This window comes from Oncorhynchus clarkii, chromosome 30, assembly GCF_045791955.1.
Source record: "Oncorhynchus clarkii lewisi isolate Uvic-CL-2024 chromosome 30, UVic_Ocla_1.0, whole genome shotgun sequence".
In the NCBI taxonomy this organism is placed as follows: domain Eukaryota; kingdom Metazoa; phylum Chordata; class Actinopteri; order Salmoniformes; family Salmonidae; genus Oncorhynchus; species Oncorhynchus clarkii.
The window spans coordinates 21,790,413-21,804,322 of record NC_092176.1 but is presented as its reverse complement, the minus strand read 5'-3'; the positions used below and the strand labels follow the sequence as shown (position 1 = coordinate 21,804,322).

Below are 13,910 nucleotides of genomic sequence, written 5' to 3'. Positions count from 1 at the left end.
CATTAAAAATGTCTGTGCACAGATTATTCTCACTACACTGGATGTACATGTGTATGATACAACAATAAATTAAGTTTCAAAAAAGCAGAATGTTGGATTGTGGAAGTATTTATTTCTTCACTCATTTTCAAACTTTATAAGTTTTAAAACTCATGATAGAACATTATTAATAAGATATCTTAACATTTTTGTTTGATATTGCACTCCTATTTTTATGTCACATTTGTAAGATTTGCTTATCACACTTTTGGAAAAAAATGTATTGGTTCAATATGTTATAGATTAGCATCTCTTCAACTACAATATAAAATTTAAACTTTTCAAAATAGATTTCAATCGATTAGCTAATAGTTATGACTACACAACAAAGGAAATTGTCATTCAATAAAAGCAATCCTGATGACTGGCATGAAACCATTTTAAGGCTGGCTGGTAGTCTTTGTGTTCCAAGTTAGCTGGTTTTGGGTTAATCAGGTACTCCACTACCTAAACTCTGATTTTGAGTTGTTCTCTTGCAAATACGAATGAACCCTCTGAAGGCCCCAGGAGTTTCCTATGCGGGTTTCTTCGCAAACCGTTCTGATGTTAAAATGCTCCCATACAGACATGTGAGAGATACTGATGCCACTGCTGTTTAGGTAATAAATCACTAGTTCACAAACGAGACCTGGGCTCCCAGCCCTTCAGCTCCAATATCTCCCCCAAGAGCCGAGCTGCCTCCTGTGCACAGCCTCGGTGGATGGTCAATCCGAACCCTCCATGGCCATAGTTGTGGATCACCTGAAAACAGCACATTAATATCAGTGTTATGTCTATGTACTTCTAATCTGGAGCCTAAAGGGTGACAAACACTAATAGCCAAACAATACATCTTGGTTACTGAAGAAGTAGTAACCAGTCTATTCTTTTTTTTTTATAATATGTTTATTATTTTCCAATAAAAAATCAAATAAAAAAGACAGCAATACTAACAATGACATTCATTGTACTGTTGAATGGCCAGTTTAGAGGACAAAACTAAACTTAACTCACACATACACAAAATAAAACTAGATCCTATTAGGTGGTACATGTATAAGAAGACAGCATATAGTCATTACAAGCAGTGTAGCTAAGTGGAGTACAGCACAGAGTAGCAGCAGATCGTCAACCTAGTTATGAAGCGGGACTAGACCATTTATCTAGTATCAGCTGCCATATTTTGTAAAACATTGGACTTCTATTGGAGGTATTGTATCGAATCTTTTCCATATGTATTACATTCCCTAAATCCCGTAACCACATTTCAAAGGTAGGTACAGTCTCCAATTTCCAAAATTGCAATATGAGCCTTTTGGCTAATAGAGTACAAAGAGAGACAGCTTTCCCTTCCTGGTTATTCTCATCAACTGTACCAAACAGAGTGATCAATAGGTCTGGGGCTAGAACTCTATCAAAGGCTCTAGATAAGTAATCAAAAATGAGAGCCCAGTAAACATGTACAGTGCCTTGCGAAAGTATTCGGCCCCCTTGAACTTTGCGACCTTTTGCCACATTTCAGGCTTCAAACATAAAGATATAAAACTGTATTTTTTTTGTGAAGAATCAACAACAAGTGGGACACAATCATGAAGTGGAACGACATTTATTGGATATTTCAAACTTTTTTAACAAATCAAAAACTGAAAAATTGGGCGTGCAAAATTATTCAGCCCCCTTAAGTTAATACTTTGTAGCGCCACCTTTTGCTGCGATTACAGCTGTAAGTCGCTTGGGGTATGTCTCTATCAGTTTTGCACATCGAGAGACTGACATTTTTTCCCATTCCAGCTCGAGCTCAGTGAGGTTGGATGGAGAGCATTTGTGAACAGCAGTTTTCAGTTTTTTCCACAGATTCTCGATTGGATTCAGGTCTGGACTTTGACTTGGCCATTCTAACACCTGGATATGTTTATTTTTGAACCATTCCATTGTAGATTTTGCTTTATGTTTTGGATCATTGTCTTGTTGGAAGACAAATCTCCGTCCCAGTCTCAGGTCTTTTGCAGACTCCATCAGGTTTTCTTCCAGAATGGTCCTGTATTTGGCTCCATCCATCTTCCCATCAATTTTAACCATCTTCCCTGTCCCTGCTGAAGAAAAGCAGGCCCAAACCATGATGCTGCCACCACCATGTTTGACAGTGTGGATGGTGTGTTCAGGGTGATGAGCTGTGTTGCTTTTACGCCAAACATAACGTTTTGCATCGTTGCCAAAAAGTTCAATTTTGGTTTCATCTGACCAGAGCACCTTCTTCCACATGTTTGGTGTGTCTCCCAGGTGGCTTGTGGCAAACTTTAAACGACACTTTTTATGGATATCTTTAAGAAATGGCTTTCTTCTTGCCACTCTTCCATAAAGGCCAGATTTGTGCAATATACGACTGATTGTTGTCCTATGGACAGAGTCTCCCACCTCAGCTGTAGATCTCTGCAGTTCATCCAGAGTGATCATGGGCCTCTTGGCTGCATCTCTGATCAGTCTTCTCCTTGTATGAGCTGAAAGTTTAGAGGGACGGCCAGGTCTTGGTAGATTTGCAGTGGTCTGATACTCCTTCCATTTCAATATTATCGCTTGCACAGTGCTCCTTGGGATGTTTAAAGCTTGGGAAATCTTTTTGTATCCAAATCCGGCTTTAAACTTCTTCACAACAGTATCTCGGACCTGCCTGGTGTGTTCCTTGTTCTTCATGATGCTCTCTGCGCTTTTGACGGACCTCTGAGACTATCACAGTGCAGGTGCATTTATACGGAGACTTGATTACACACAGGTGGATTGTATTTATCATCATTAGTCATTTAGGTCAACATTGGATCATTCAGAGATCCTCACTGAACTTCTGGAGAGAGTTTGCTGCACTGAAAGTAAAGGGGCTGAATAATTTTGCACGCCCAATTTTTCAGTTTTTGATTTGTTAAAAAAAGTTTGAAATATCCAATAAATGTCGTTCCACTTCATGATTGTGTCCCACTTGTTGTTGATTCTTCACAAAAAAATACAGTTTTATATATTTATGTTTGAAGCCTGAAATGTGGCAAAAGGTCGCAAAGTTCAAGGGGGCCGAATACTTTCGCAAGGCACTGTATTTTCATGTCCCAATTCGCTTTCAATAGCTGATCAAGGTCTCTTCTCACTGTAATGCCAAGGCTTGTGAATTTGTCCATCACTGTTCTAAACGGAGTAGATTGCAGAAATTGCATATCCACAGGCCTCAACTCACTTTTTTGCCAGTTTATCTTGTAGCCAGAGAAGGACCCAAATGTGTTTATCAAGTTAAGTAAGGGTGGAATAGAAGTTTTAGGCTTGGACAAAAACAAAAGAACATTGTCTGCATATAGGGAAATTTTGTGCTGTGTGTCCTTTATTTTAACAGAAGCTATATCGCACATGCCCGAATGCGAGTAGCAAGGGGTTCCATGGCTATAGAGAAGAGAGCAGGCGAAATAGGGCACCCCTGTCGGCACCCCTTGAACAAGCGGAATGACTGCGACATTTCTTGATTGGTTACCACGGACGCCATTGGGTGTGCATAAATAATTCTTATCCAATTAATAAATTCCTTTCCGAACCCGAAGTACTCCAGAACCGACATCATATACTTCCACTCAATCCGGTCAAACGCCTTCTCTGCATCAAGAGCTATTACCACTGCCTCAACCTTCTCTGCATCAAGAGCTATTACCACTGCCTCAACCTTATGATCGTGATACATTACGTGGAAAAGACGTCTCAAATTGTAGTGTATATGTCGGCCCGGGATAAAACCTGTCTGGTCAGGGTGTATGATGTCAGAAATATATGTTTTCAATCGATTTGCCAATATCTTTGTCAACACCTTGTTTTCTATGGGGAGTAACGGTACGGGGCGATAAGACGACATCTCCATGGAATCTCTATCTTTTGTCAAGATCAGTGCTATTGTAGCCTCATACAGTGTTTGCGGGAGTTTGGCATTGTCTTTGGATTGTTTAAACATTCGCAACATAAGTGGAGCTAGACTGGCGCAGTACTTCTTATAGAATTCTATTACATATCCATCGGGCCCAGGGGCCTTGCTGTTTGGAAATTGTGCTATCGCTGTGTTAATTTCCTCTGAAGTTATCCCTGCATCGAGTGCAGAAGCTGCTCCCCTGTCTAGTTTAGGAAGTTCACATTCAGCGAGAAAGTGTTCCATAGTTTGTGGATCAGTAGCATCGCATTTTGATTGGTATAGCTCTGAGTAAAACTGCGCAAAGCATTTATTAATATCCTGCGGATCTGTTACTATTTTACCCTTCTTGTCTTTTATTTTGTGAATAGCTCTAGATGCCTGTACATGCCTTAGCTGTCTTGCTAATAATTTATGTGGTTTGTCACCCAGTTCAAAATAACTTTGTTGCGTTCTAGCAAGTAAAGAGCCCACCCGTTTCGAAAGGATGGTATTGTATTCATATTTTAACTTTGTGATCTTCTCAAGGACTGTATACGAGGAATTCGTCCTAAAAACGTTCTTCTGTTCCCCTAACTCTCTTTCAATTTCTCTCAGCCTAGTATTGGCGCGTTTCTTCCTCTCTGATGTATAAGAAATAACGTAACCTCTAATCACAGCCTTTAGAGATTTCCAAAGGGTGGAGTCGTCAACATCCCCCGTGTCGTTAGTTCCGAGGAAAAAGGCAATCTGCTCCTTCAAATATGGACAAAAAGCCTCATCTTTCAGCAGGTATGCGTCTAAGCGCCATGGTCGCCGACCTGTCGACATATTGTCGAGTTTCAGCACCATGGAAACAGGAGAGTGGTCCATAATTAGAATAGGGTGATAGGTAACCGACTCAGCTGCTGAAATTAGTTTGGAGTCCAACAAAAAATGGTCAATTCTGGAATATGATTTATGAACTGATGAAAAGAAAGAGTAATCCCTGTCTGTTGGGTGCGTCCGTCTCCAAATATCGGCAATGTTAAGGTTCGTCATCAATGTATTTAGACAGACACTGGCATTTGATTGTTGAAGTGACCTTGATAGCTGTTTATCTAAAAGAGGATCTAACGTACAGTTAAAGTCCCCTCCAACAATAACACTTGTATCTGAGATATTTGGTATGTCCTTAAATACCCTTTGAAAAAATAATGGATCATCGAAGTTGGGTCCATATAAATTGACCAAGGTTACTGGTTTCAAATTCAGTGTACCAGCCACAATAATATACCGACCATTAGGATCTGAAATCGAGGATGAGTAAACAAACAGAATGTTTTTCCTTATCAGGATTGCTTCCCCTCTCGCTTTTGCATCAAAGTTAGACTGGTATATCTGACCGATCCAGCCGACTCGTAGCTTGGCCTGAGCGGAGCGTTTAATATGAGTTTCTTGAAGAAACACTATGTCAGCACCCAGTGATTTAAGATGAGAAAAAACCTTAGCTCGTTTCACCACATGCCCTAAGCCATTACAGTTCCAGCTGACTATCTTTATTCCACCTGGTCTACTCTGTGCTCTGTCACTATGTGGCATTTCTTATTTTAGAGCAAAGTGTTGCTGTCATACAAAACTCGTGGCTTGTCATGCCACCTGTACTAATAATAAACGTGAACATAAAACACATACCCCATCGCCCCTCCTCCCGTTCCTTTACTGAGTGACTTCCCCAAACGAAGCACTCCTTGGCTAACACACAAACCTTAGGGTGTCTAGACATACAGCTTGAACTAACTCGTCGTCTATAGATGCTCCGCATATACGCTAATATTAAATAACACTTAACTCTCACGTTAGGGGGTGAGTGGCGCTAAAACATGATGTGCCAAACAATGCTATATTAGCCACAACATCTCACCAATCATAAATCCCAAATTCTGATATTCTAATCGAAAAGACATAGTCCGGAAATTCAAACACATTCCTGGCCTGTATTTGGTCATTTAGCCGGCTGACACAGCCGTTCTGTATCCTCAGCCAGGGAGCTTGCTTGTCAAGAACAGATCGGCCTCTTTTGGGTTGTCAAACGTACGTGTTGATCCCTCGTCTGTCACCTTAAACTGGGCTGGGAAGAGGAATCCATATCGGATGTTGGCCGCCCTGCATTTGTTGCGTACCTCATCATACTCTTTCCGTTGGTTCCTCACCTCCAAGGTAAGATCTGGGTAGAAAGACACCCTGGCTCCGTTGAAGTTAAGGGGGAACTTTTGACTAGCCAGCTTGAGGATGAGAACCCTGGTCTGGGGATAGTGCAGCCGTACAATGAATGGCCTTGGTGGCCCGCCCTTGGCCGGCTTCGTTGCCTGAGATCTGTGTGCGCGGTCGATCAGGATGGCCGTTTTGAAGTGTTCACTCCCCAGCAGGGCCGCTATCAGCTCCGAGACAAATTCAGTGGGTTTCCCTTTCTCAGTGTCCTCCTGGATGCCACATATTCGGATGTTCTGGCGTCTTGAATGCGACTCAAGCATTTCCAGTTGGGCTTTCAGGGTTTTGTTGTCATTTTTGAACGTTGCACACTGTTTCTCTATGTCCTGTAGCCTGGCCTCGTAAGCGACTGTCGTCTGCTCAACCTCATGCACCCTTCTCTGAGTTGCCTTCACAGTTTCGGCCAAAGTCCCAATACTCTTTGAGATATCAGCCAACCTTGTGTCCACCTTTTTGCTTAGTGAGTTTATGGCAGCCAGTATGTCACTTTGCGTAGGCTCTGTGAGGAACTCTTGGAAGCTAGCCTCTTCAGCTAACTCCTCGTGGGTTGGCGACGTTGAAATTGGTTCGTTGTCTATCTCATTCAAATGATCTTGTTTAGCGCTCCCTTTTCTGGTGCCTTTTCCCTTTGTCATATTTGTTTGAAGATATAGGTCGTGAGAGGTTAAGATAAATACTAATTTGTTTCAAAATGGAGCGGAGCTCTAGCAAAGCACGTCTACTCCATAGCACGCTCTCTAGCGCCCCCCCCCCCCCCCCCCCCCCCCCAACCAGTCTATTCTTGGTGACTCACCTCAAAGGTGGTTGGTCCAGATTGCATGGTCTCCCTCTCCAGTCGGACTTTACTACGAACAGGCCTGAGCCCTGACCAGTCCTCCACTATCCGGGCATGCTGAGGAGTCAGGGGGAGGTGAGCCATATGAATAAACAGACAGGGAAGAACTAGCTAATGTAGTTATACTGTATCTGTACTTGTATTCTGTCTACTGGATGAGAAGCATTGATTTGGTTTGATGGCTGAGACATTTAAACATAGGTGCTGTGATAACCCCTCTATTCAATGTATGTCAGACCAGGGATCTTTTCAAAGGTCTGTGACCTCTGACCTTGAGGCTGGGCTCCAGCTGGCAGGCCCCCTCCCATATCTCCTTGTGGTCCTCAGAGTTGTTCTGCTCACTCCAGTTCCCCAGCTGGAAACACCCACCAACAACCACTGAACGACTCCTACAGAGACAGGGCAGAAGTTATTGGTCTTCAATTCACTGTATTCCAAAATAAATCAAAAACAAGGAGCTGAATACTTAGACAAACGTATACTTTGATTCTGTAATTATATGCAACAACTTGAAAAATGTGTAATAACTGCTTTATTGACACCTGCAGTAGGTGGAATGTCTGATATTTTATCCACTTTACCCTGGTATAATGTACGGTGAATTGTAGGTTCCAGCAGTGAAATTGTGGGTGAGGATCCAATGCTTAAGCCATGGAGCATCCACCTGAAACACAGACAGATTAAGAGTAACATAATCAGCCATGTCCTCATTGTAATTACCAAACTCACCTTTCAACCTTTGCACTCTGACCTTCAGTATCTGCCCACGGCCTGGTGTGAGGTCAGGGTCAGGCTGGAGATCCCCTGACCTCACTCCTGTGCAGTTGATGATGACGTCTGCCCCACTCTCCGCAAGCTGAACTCAACAGACAAGGCGGCAGGAAGAAAAGTTGGGAGGTTGAATTAAAATAAATAAACACGGCTGATATTCATGAACAGGGGTTTATGAAAGCCAAAGCTCTCCCTCTCTCTGGGGTGGTTTGTAGGATATTAAGGACTGGATATTGGATATGAATACTTTCAGGATATTTCTCAAAATTAAACACTGAGTAAAACTAATATGGTTGAGCTGCACTCTGAGCATGAATGCACTGTACTGTGTAAGACACTCCCGTTGGGTAAGAAAAACACATGCCTAGATTAGATGGAAATTAAATAAGCATAGTAAAATTACTATCATCAGGAAAAAGAGGCCAAGGACAGAGTGAGGTCCTCAGAAAATACAGCACCTTCTATCTTCATACTCCTAGTGAGGTGGGAGTCTTAGAACATTCCACACTGTTCATTATATTCATTTAGAACTCTCACCACTTTGAAGGACTCTATCCTCCTCTGGTAAAATTTCACACCTCGCTTCTGTAACCTAGAAACATCACATAAAGGTATATAGAAAAGGAAGTAATATAGGGAACCCAAATTGCACATATTTATATGATGTTAGGTTGGGTGCTAAAACATAATATTGACCTTGAGAGATGATGAAACCACCATAAGAAATAAATAACACATTATATTTTGCTTCCCCTTCCCACTAGATGAACCTAGCTTATCCCACAGCTGTGCCAATATAAAGTTATTCTCAAACAACTGGTTTGACCATTTGTAAAAATTCTAACTGCTTTAAAATTGTATATTTTGTAATGAACTAAACTGGTCATAGATTGATGTAAAATATAGATGGTTAACTTACAAAATGGAAATGCTTGATCATATGGCCCTGTGTGCGTGAACTATCAACACTTTTTTGGATATCACAGATAAGGTAAGTAAATCACTCACCAGTCCATCAGCCAAGGCAAGTAACTTTTCCCCTCCACCATGAGAGCAGTGTTGAACCACCCGTAGCTAAAAGGCCCCCAGACATAAACAAGGGGAGAATGACAGTGAGGGTCAAAAACAATGACAACTGATAGGGGCACATGCTGCATGACCAAACTTATTCTAAAGTCATCAGCCGTATAGGGTTGCATGACTCCTGTCGACATATGACAACAGCCAACGGGACTAATGCAACAAAAACCTAGCAAATGTCCAAACAAAGTACCAGTATGCAGGAAACAGCTCCAGCTCTCGTTTAGTAAGCCGTCTGAAGCCCAACACACTATCTTTAAAAGAGGGATCCTGCAATAAAAGAGAGTGAATATAGTTATTAGTTACTCATTATTTTCATGACCTTCCATGCCTGTGCTGGTTTGCGGTTGTAATGCAGAGGCTTCATTAATCCTTTAGCCTTGTGACAGAGAGAGCATACAGTGTGGTCTCAGTGGCCATGTCTTCTAATTAGGTCATGGACCTGTCTTTGTAATGCTGAAGAGTAGACTATTGAGATGGGCTTCGTGTATTCAGACTATTCAGAAAATACAAACATTGTAAACTAAGCGAAGCAACTGCTACGATAGGACATTGCTACACTGTAATAACACAGATGGTGGAACAGGAACTTGGGCTCACATTCATCTACTTCAGCAAAAGGCTTATCCAGATGTAGATAGACTTTATAACAACTGGGCTCCCGAGTGGCGCAGCAGTCTAAGGCACTGCATCTCAGTGCAAGAGGCTTCACTACAGTCCCTGGTTTGAATCCAGGCTGCATCACATCCGGGTGTGACTGGGAGTCCAATAGGGCGGTGCACAATTGGCCCAGTGTCGTCCGGGTTTGGCCGGGGTAGGCCGTCATTGTAAATAAGAATTTTTTCTTAACTGACTAGCCTGGTTAAATAAAAATCTTGAAATGTTTAACTGCTAGGCCTTGCCTCCATGTGAGTGATGAAGTATGGTTCAGTTAACTGAGGGTGAATCTATGTCATGATGTTTAGCTGAAGATACACTAATACTCACTGGTGCAGGCTCACTGCAAAGGTTGTAGCCAGACTGGAGGAAAATCCCCATTTTGATAGAGTCCGGGGAGCTCAGGAAGCTCAGCAGGTAGTCAAACGTCTCCTTACACCATTTACTGCAAAATAACACATAGAGAATGATACAGTGTAAGCATTCACTTATAAAACATTCTATTGATTCACTGACTACAGGCGTGCACAAAATGTACTCATCACAGGAGGTTGGTGGCACCTTAACTGGGGAAAATAGGCTTGTGGTAATGACTGGAGCGGTATCAGTGGAATGGTATCAAATATATCAAACAGATGGTTTCCAGGTGTTTGATGCCATTCCATTTGCTCCATTCCGGCCATTATTATGAGCCGCTCCCCTCAGCAGCTTCCACTGGTATTCATAGAGCCAAGCAGAAAGCCCTCTCACGTCTCCTGGACATTGCCCTTGTCGTAGAGGTATGGCTGCCAGAATCCTGCAGCCCCATCGCTGGTGGTCAGTGGGGTGAAGCAGTCCGCATACACCTCAATGGTCAGTGGACTGACTATGGAGTGGTACTGCTCATAGATGCTTTGAGCTGTGGACAGGCCACTGACCCCAGCTCCGATCACTGCCACACGCATGTCTGGAAATAACAAACACAACAGTTTACTGTTGTTGCAACTTCTGTTGTTATTATTACTTATTTTTGTTTCTGATTTGCATCCATTCTTTGTGACCTTGGTTCTGCTCAGAATCTGCTACCATTCCATATAACTTTTAACAAACATTTACATGTCCTTGAGTGTACCTGACCCTCTGAACATCTAACTGTATGAAGTAGCCTGAAATTGTGAAAAACTGTGAAAAAAACAGAATATAAATATATATATCAAAACAACCCGAGTTGACAAGGTAGAAATCTGTCGTTCTGCCCCTGAACAAGGCAGCCTGTTCCCCAGTGGGCTGTCAAAGTAAATACGAATTTGTTCTTAATTTACTTAACAAGTAAAAAAAAAAAAAATGTAAAGCCTGCACGTGTCCACACTTTGACAAATCCTTCTGAAAACAACATTGGAAACTGACAAAGTAGCAATATAGCCTGTAGAGATTGGTATAAGTATGCTTCTTGCAGGTTAAAACAGTGTGAAGTATCTGTTTTGCTCGATATTCGATGGCTTTGCTGCAACTTTGAAAATGAAACATTCTCGAAATGGCGATTGGTTGGATGCAGAATGTAAGAAAAGAAGGTGAACAAATAATTCAAGAAATGTCAAAGTAAACTAGAAATCATTATAAAATGGAGACAGTAGGAAAACTGGATTTACCTTCTAAGTTGCCTTGTCCTCGAGCTGACAATCCGCCTCCAAATATAGCGTCACATGGTCGGTCCAAGGTACAGAAGTCGTCTTGGGTCTACGTGACAGATAAAGGCTTGAATATGAAAATATATCCCACTCTATTAGCCTTGACCGGCAATGAATAATGTACTGTAGAAAAATATTTTGTTAAAACTAATAGAATTACAAAAATGACATCTACTTCTACTAGGTAACATTTAAAACGTTCACCGTACTTGGAACCCATAAGGCCTGTAGGGGAGAGAGGCGAATGTTGAGCCATTTTTACGCGTCTTTCTTTTTCTCAAAGCAGTTAAGCCAAAACCACGTCCCGTTATTCAGAGAGGCGTTCTACAACGCTTTGAGCGCTCTCCAAGTCCGAAAGGGAATATCACGTAAGCGAAATTTCAGTCACTGATTAATAACGTTTGCCCTTGTATTTCAAGATTGAAAAATATAATAACATAATATCGTTGACAGCCATTAACGTCCCTTAACGCTCAAAGACAGATTCAATGGCTGTAGCATAGCGTATTCGACTGAATGATTAGCTAATAAATATTTGAGAAATGATGAATAGTAAGCATATGCTTTTACCTGATAATACACTACTAATGATAATATAACAACTTCAAATACCGAGCTAGTAACGTTAAGTAGCCTAAGTAAACTTAGATGACCTTCAATTGGGGGAATTCAGCAGAGTTCTGAGACATTTTTACAACTCATTGAAACTCTGAAAATAAATACTTGGGCAAATGTTGATAATAATAAGCCTGCATCTAACGTTAATTGTTAAATTACACTTTCCATCCTTACCTTGGAAGGCCACTGTCTCTGGGCTGATCAGTGAGAGAGACTATGCTAGCTAGACAATTGGAGCGTAGTAGAACGCCCCTCTGAATAACGGGGCGTAATTTTGACTTAACTGCGTTGGGAAAAAGAAAGAACCATTTTTTACATTCAGCATCACTACTATATTTCCCTTGACTTATTCTTTCTAACAAAGATATCTACACATTTTCAGGATGTTGTGTATCCCTGGAAATGATCAGAATGAATGAAAACATAGCATTTTTTAAAACATAGCTTGTCCAAAAACTTTAGGACAAGGTAAATTGAGCCACCTTGGGGTATGATGTTCTGGGACAGGGATGTTATTTTGATGTGCCAATTCATAGGCAAGTTCTCTCTGCATTTGAGGTCACTAAGCCCATGTAACTGGTCGGAATCAATTAAATCTTCAGTGTCATTTCATGCATTTTTTCGGCCCCTTGCTGCTGCTCGAATGGACTTCTTCCCTTCTCTCACTTCCTTGGCTGCTCCTTCAAGAACCTCAAGGGGGGCTAGACCTCTGCTTGTTTTATGGTTGTATACACATGCATGATGATGTCTACCCTGTAACAATAAAATGCACTATCTTGAGTTCATATGCATCATAAATTGCAAAAATACTATGCATATTAAATAAAGGGTTAAATAAAAAATAAAATAAAACAATGCATACAACGGACAAAATGTAATCATAATTTGTATTGTGGGGTATGTGGAGCCATTTTGACTATATTAGCCCACACAGCTACAAAGATGCACTTTCATGCTAGGTTGAGGACCTTATATTGTAGCTTACAGAGACCCCAACTGATGTGTAAAACCAGGGGAGAACGACTACCCATTCTCTTTGAAGCCACGGAAGTTCAAGGCCGACCGTGGTACTGCAGGCATTGTTAGCAGAAAACAGGATCCTCCATTACAATAAATGGTGGTCAATCTTCATGAAAACAAAACATGTTTTAGAATACATTCATGGTATCAATAATTGCTTCTAATACACAAGATGTTTGTCCTTGAAGCGATTATTTTAAAATCACACACAGAAGAAGTTATAAGGATAATTTAGTTGATAATGGCGAACTGCAGTACCCCGGTCGTCCTTCAACTTCAGTTATTGAATGAGAGGGGTCAACACTGAGCTAACCTGCAACGTCGCTTCCTGAAGAAGCTTCTTTTTTTTAGTCTAAACCAAATTTTTATTCTGTACAGGAGGACATCTTTCCGTGGGTTAAAGTGAAAGTGGTAGCTCAAACTGTGCAGTTATGTCTCCATGAGATGCCGTCTTAACTAGAAGTGTGCCGAGTAGTTGGACAAAACTAGTATCATAAGGGATATGGGCACTTTTCTGTATATGATTATGATCCCAGTATTTTTTGTAATTATCCGTGATTGGAAAAAAAGTAATTTACGGGTGCCAGCACGCATCTTTTTCATGTCAATCAGTCAACTGAGGCGCTATATGGTCTAAATAATTCAACTGGCTAATTTGCCTGTCTGTAAGAGAAGGGCGGGCTGTTCGTTGATCCTGCTTGATTGGCTGTTCGTTGATCCTGATTGGATAGAGTAAAGCTGTATTTCTCTTTTCCCGAACTTCGTAATTTCACCCGATCACTTTCACTTCTCTGTTTCGGTCTGATCGTTCATGTTAGCATACAACTATGATAAATCAAATGGCAAGGACATTTGCGATCAAGATATCAATGTGCATAATATCTAACAAGCGGGGCAAGGGTAGGGAAAAAAGCTGAAATGCAGACGCTCATTCTGACTGTGAGCAAACTTGTCTGCCTGCTGCAAGTTGAAGACACACACACACACACACACACACACCCTTCCGCGGCTTCTAATATGCAGCTTGTTTGGTCTATAAACGTGGCGGGAGATTGGTATTTTGCCAACATCTACTTAGGCATATTCC

General features: G+C 41.4%; 1 protein-coding gene across 4 annotated transcripts; it reads right to left on the bottom strand.

Annotated features, from left to right (window-relative positions):
* Positions 1–92: 92 nt before the first annotated feature.
* On the bottom strand, positions 93–12,053 carry LOC139389314 (D-amino-acid oxidase-like). Of its 4 annotated transcripts, none has more exons than XM_071135960.1 (12): positions 11,978–12,053; positions 11,147–11,234; positions 10,269–10,464; positions 9,849–9,963; positions 9,055–9,131; positions 8,790–8,855; positions 8,319–8,373; positions 7,762–7,866; positions 7,592–7,674; positions 7,282–7,399; positions 6,969–7,067; positions 93–780 (listed from the first exon to the last, which is right to left on the bottom strand). In XM_071135960.1, exons 3-12 carry the CDS (start codon positions 10,460–10,462, stop codon positions 655–657), a joined length of 1,038 nt encoding a protein of 345 aa, XP_070992061.1. In that variant the 5' UTR covers positions 10,463–10,464; positions 11,147–11,234; positions 11,978–12,053; the 3' UTR covers positions 93–654. The 4 variants fall into 4 exon arrangements, with proteins under 4 accessions (XP_070992061.1, XP_070992064.1, XP_070992063.1 ...); XM_071135963.1 differs by having other exon boundaries at positions 10,080–10,464; positions 11,978–12,019; XM_071135962.1 differs by lacking the exon at positions 11,978–12,053 and adding an exon at positions 11,395–11,410 and having other exon boundaries at positions 10,080–10,464.
* Positions 12,054–13,910: the final 1,857 nt, after the last annotated feature.

Bases quoted from the DNA above. Each gene is read 5' to 3' on its own strand.
- LOC139389314 (XM_071135960.1), bottom strand. From the start codon at position 10,462: ATGCGTGTGGCAGTGATCGGAGCTGGGGTCAGTGGCCTGTCCACAGCT. The intron at 7,675-7,761 runs GTCAGAGTGCAA...TCTGTGTTTCAG, and splicing joins GCCGTGGGCAGATACTGAAG to GTGGATGCTCCATGGCTTAA. The intron at 781-6,968 runs GTGAGTCACCAA...TGCTGTTTTCAG, and splicing joins CTGGACCAACCACCTTTGAG to GTGATCCACAACTATGGCCA.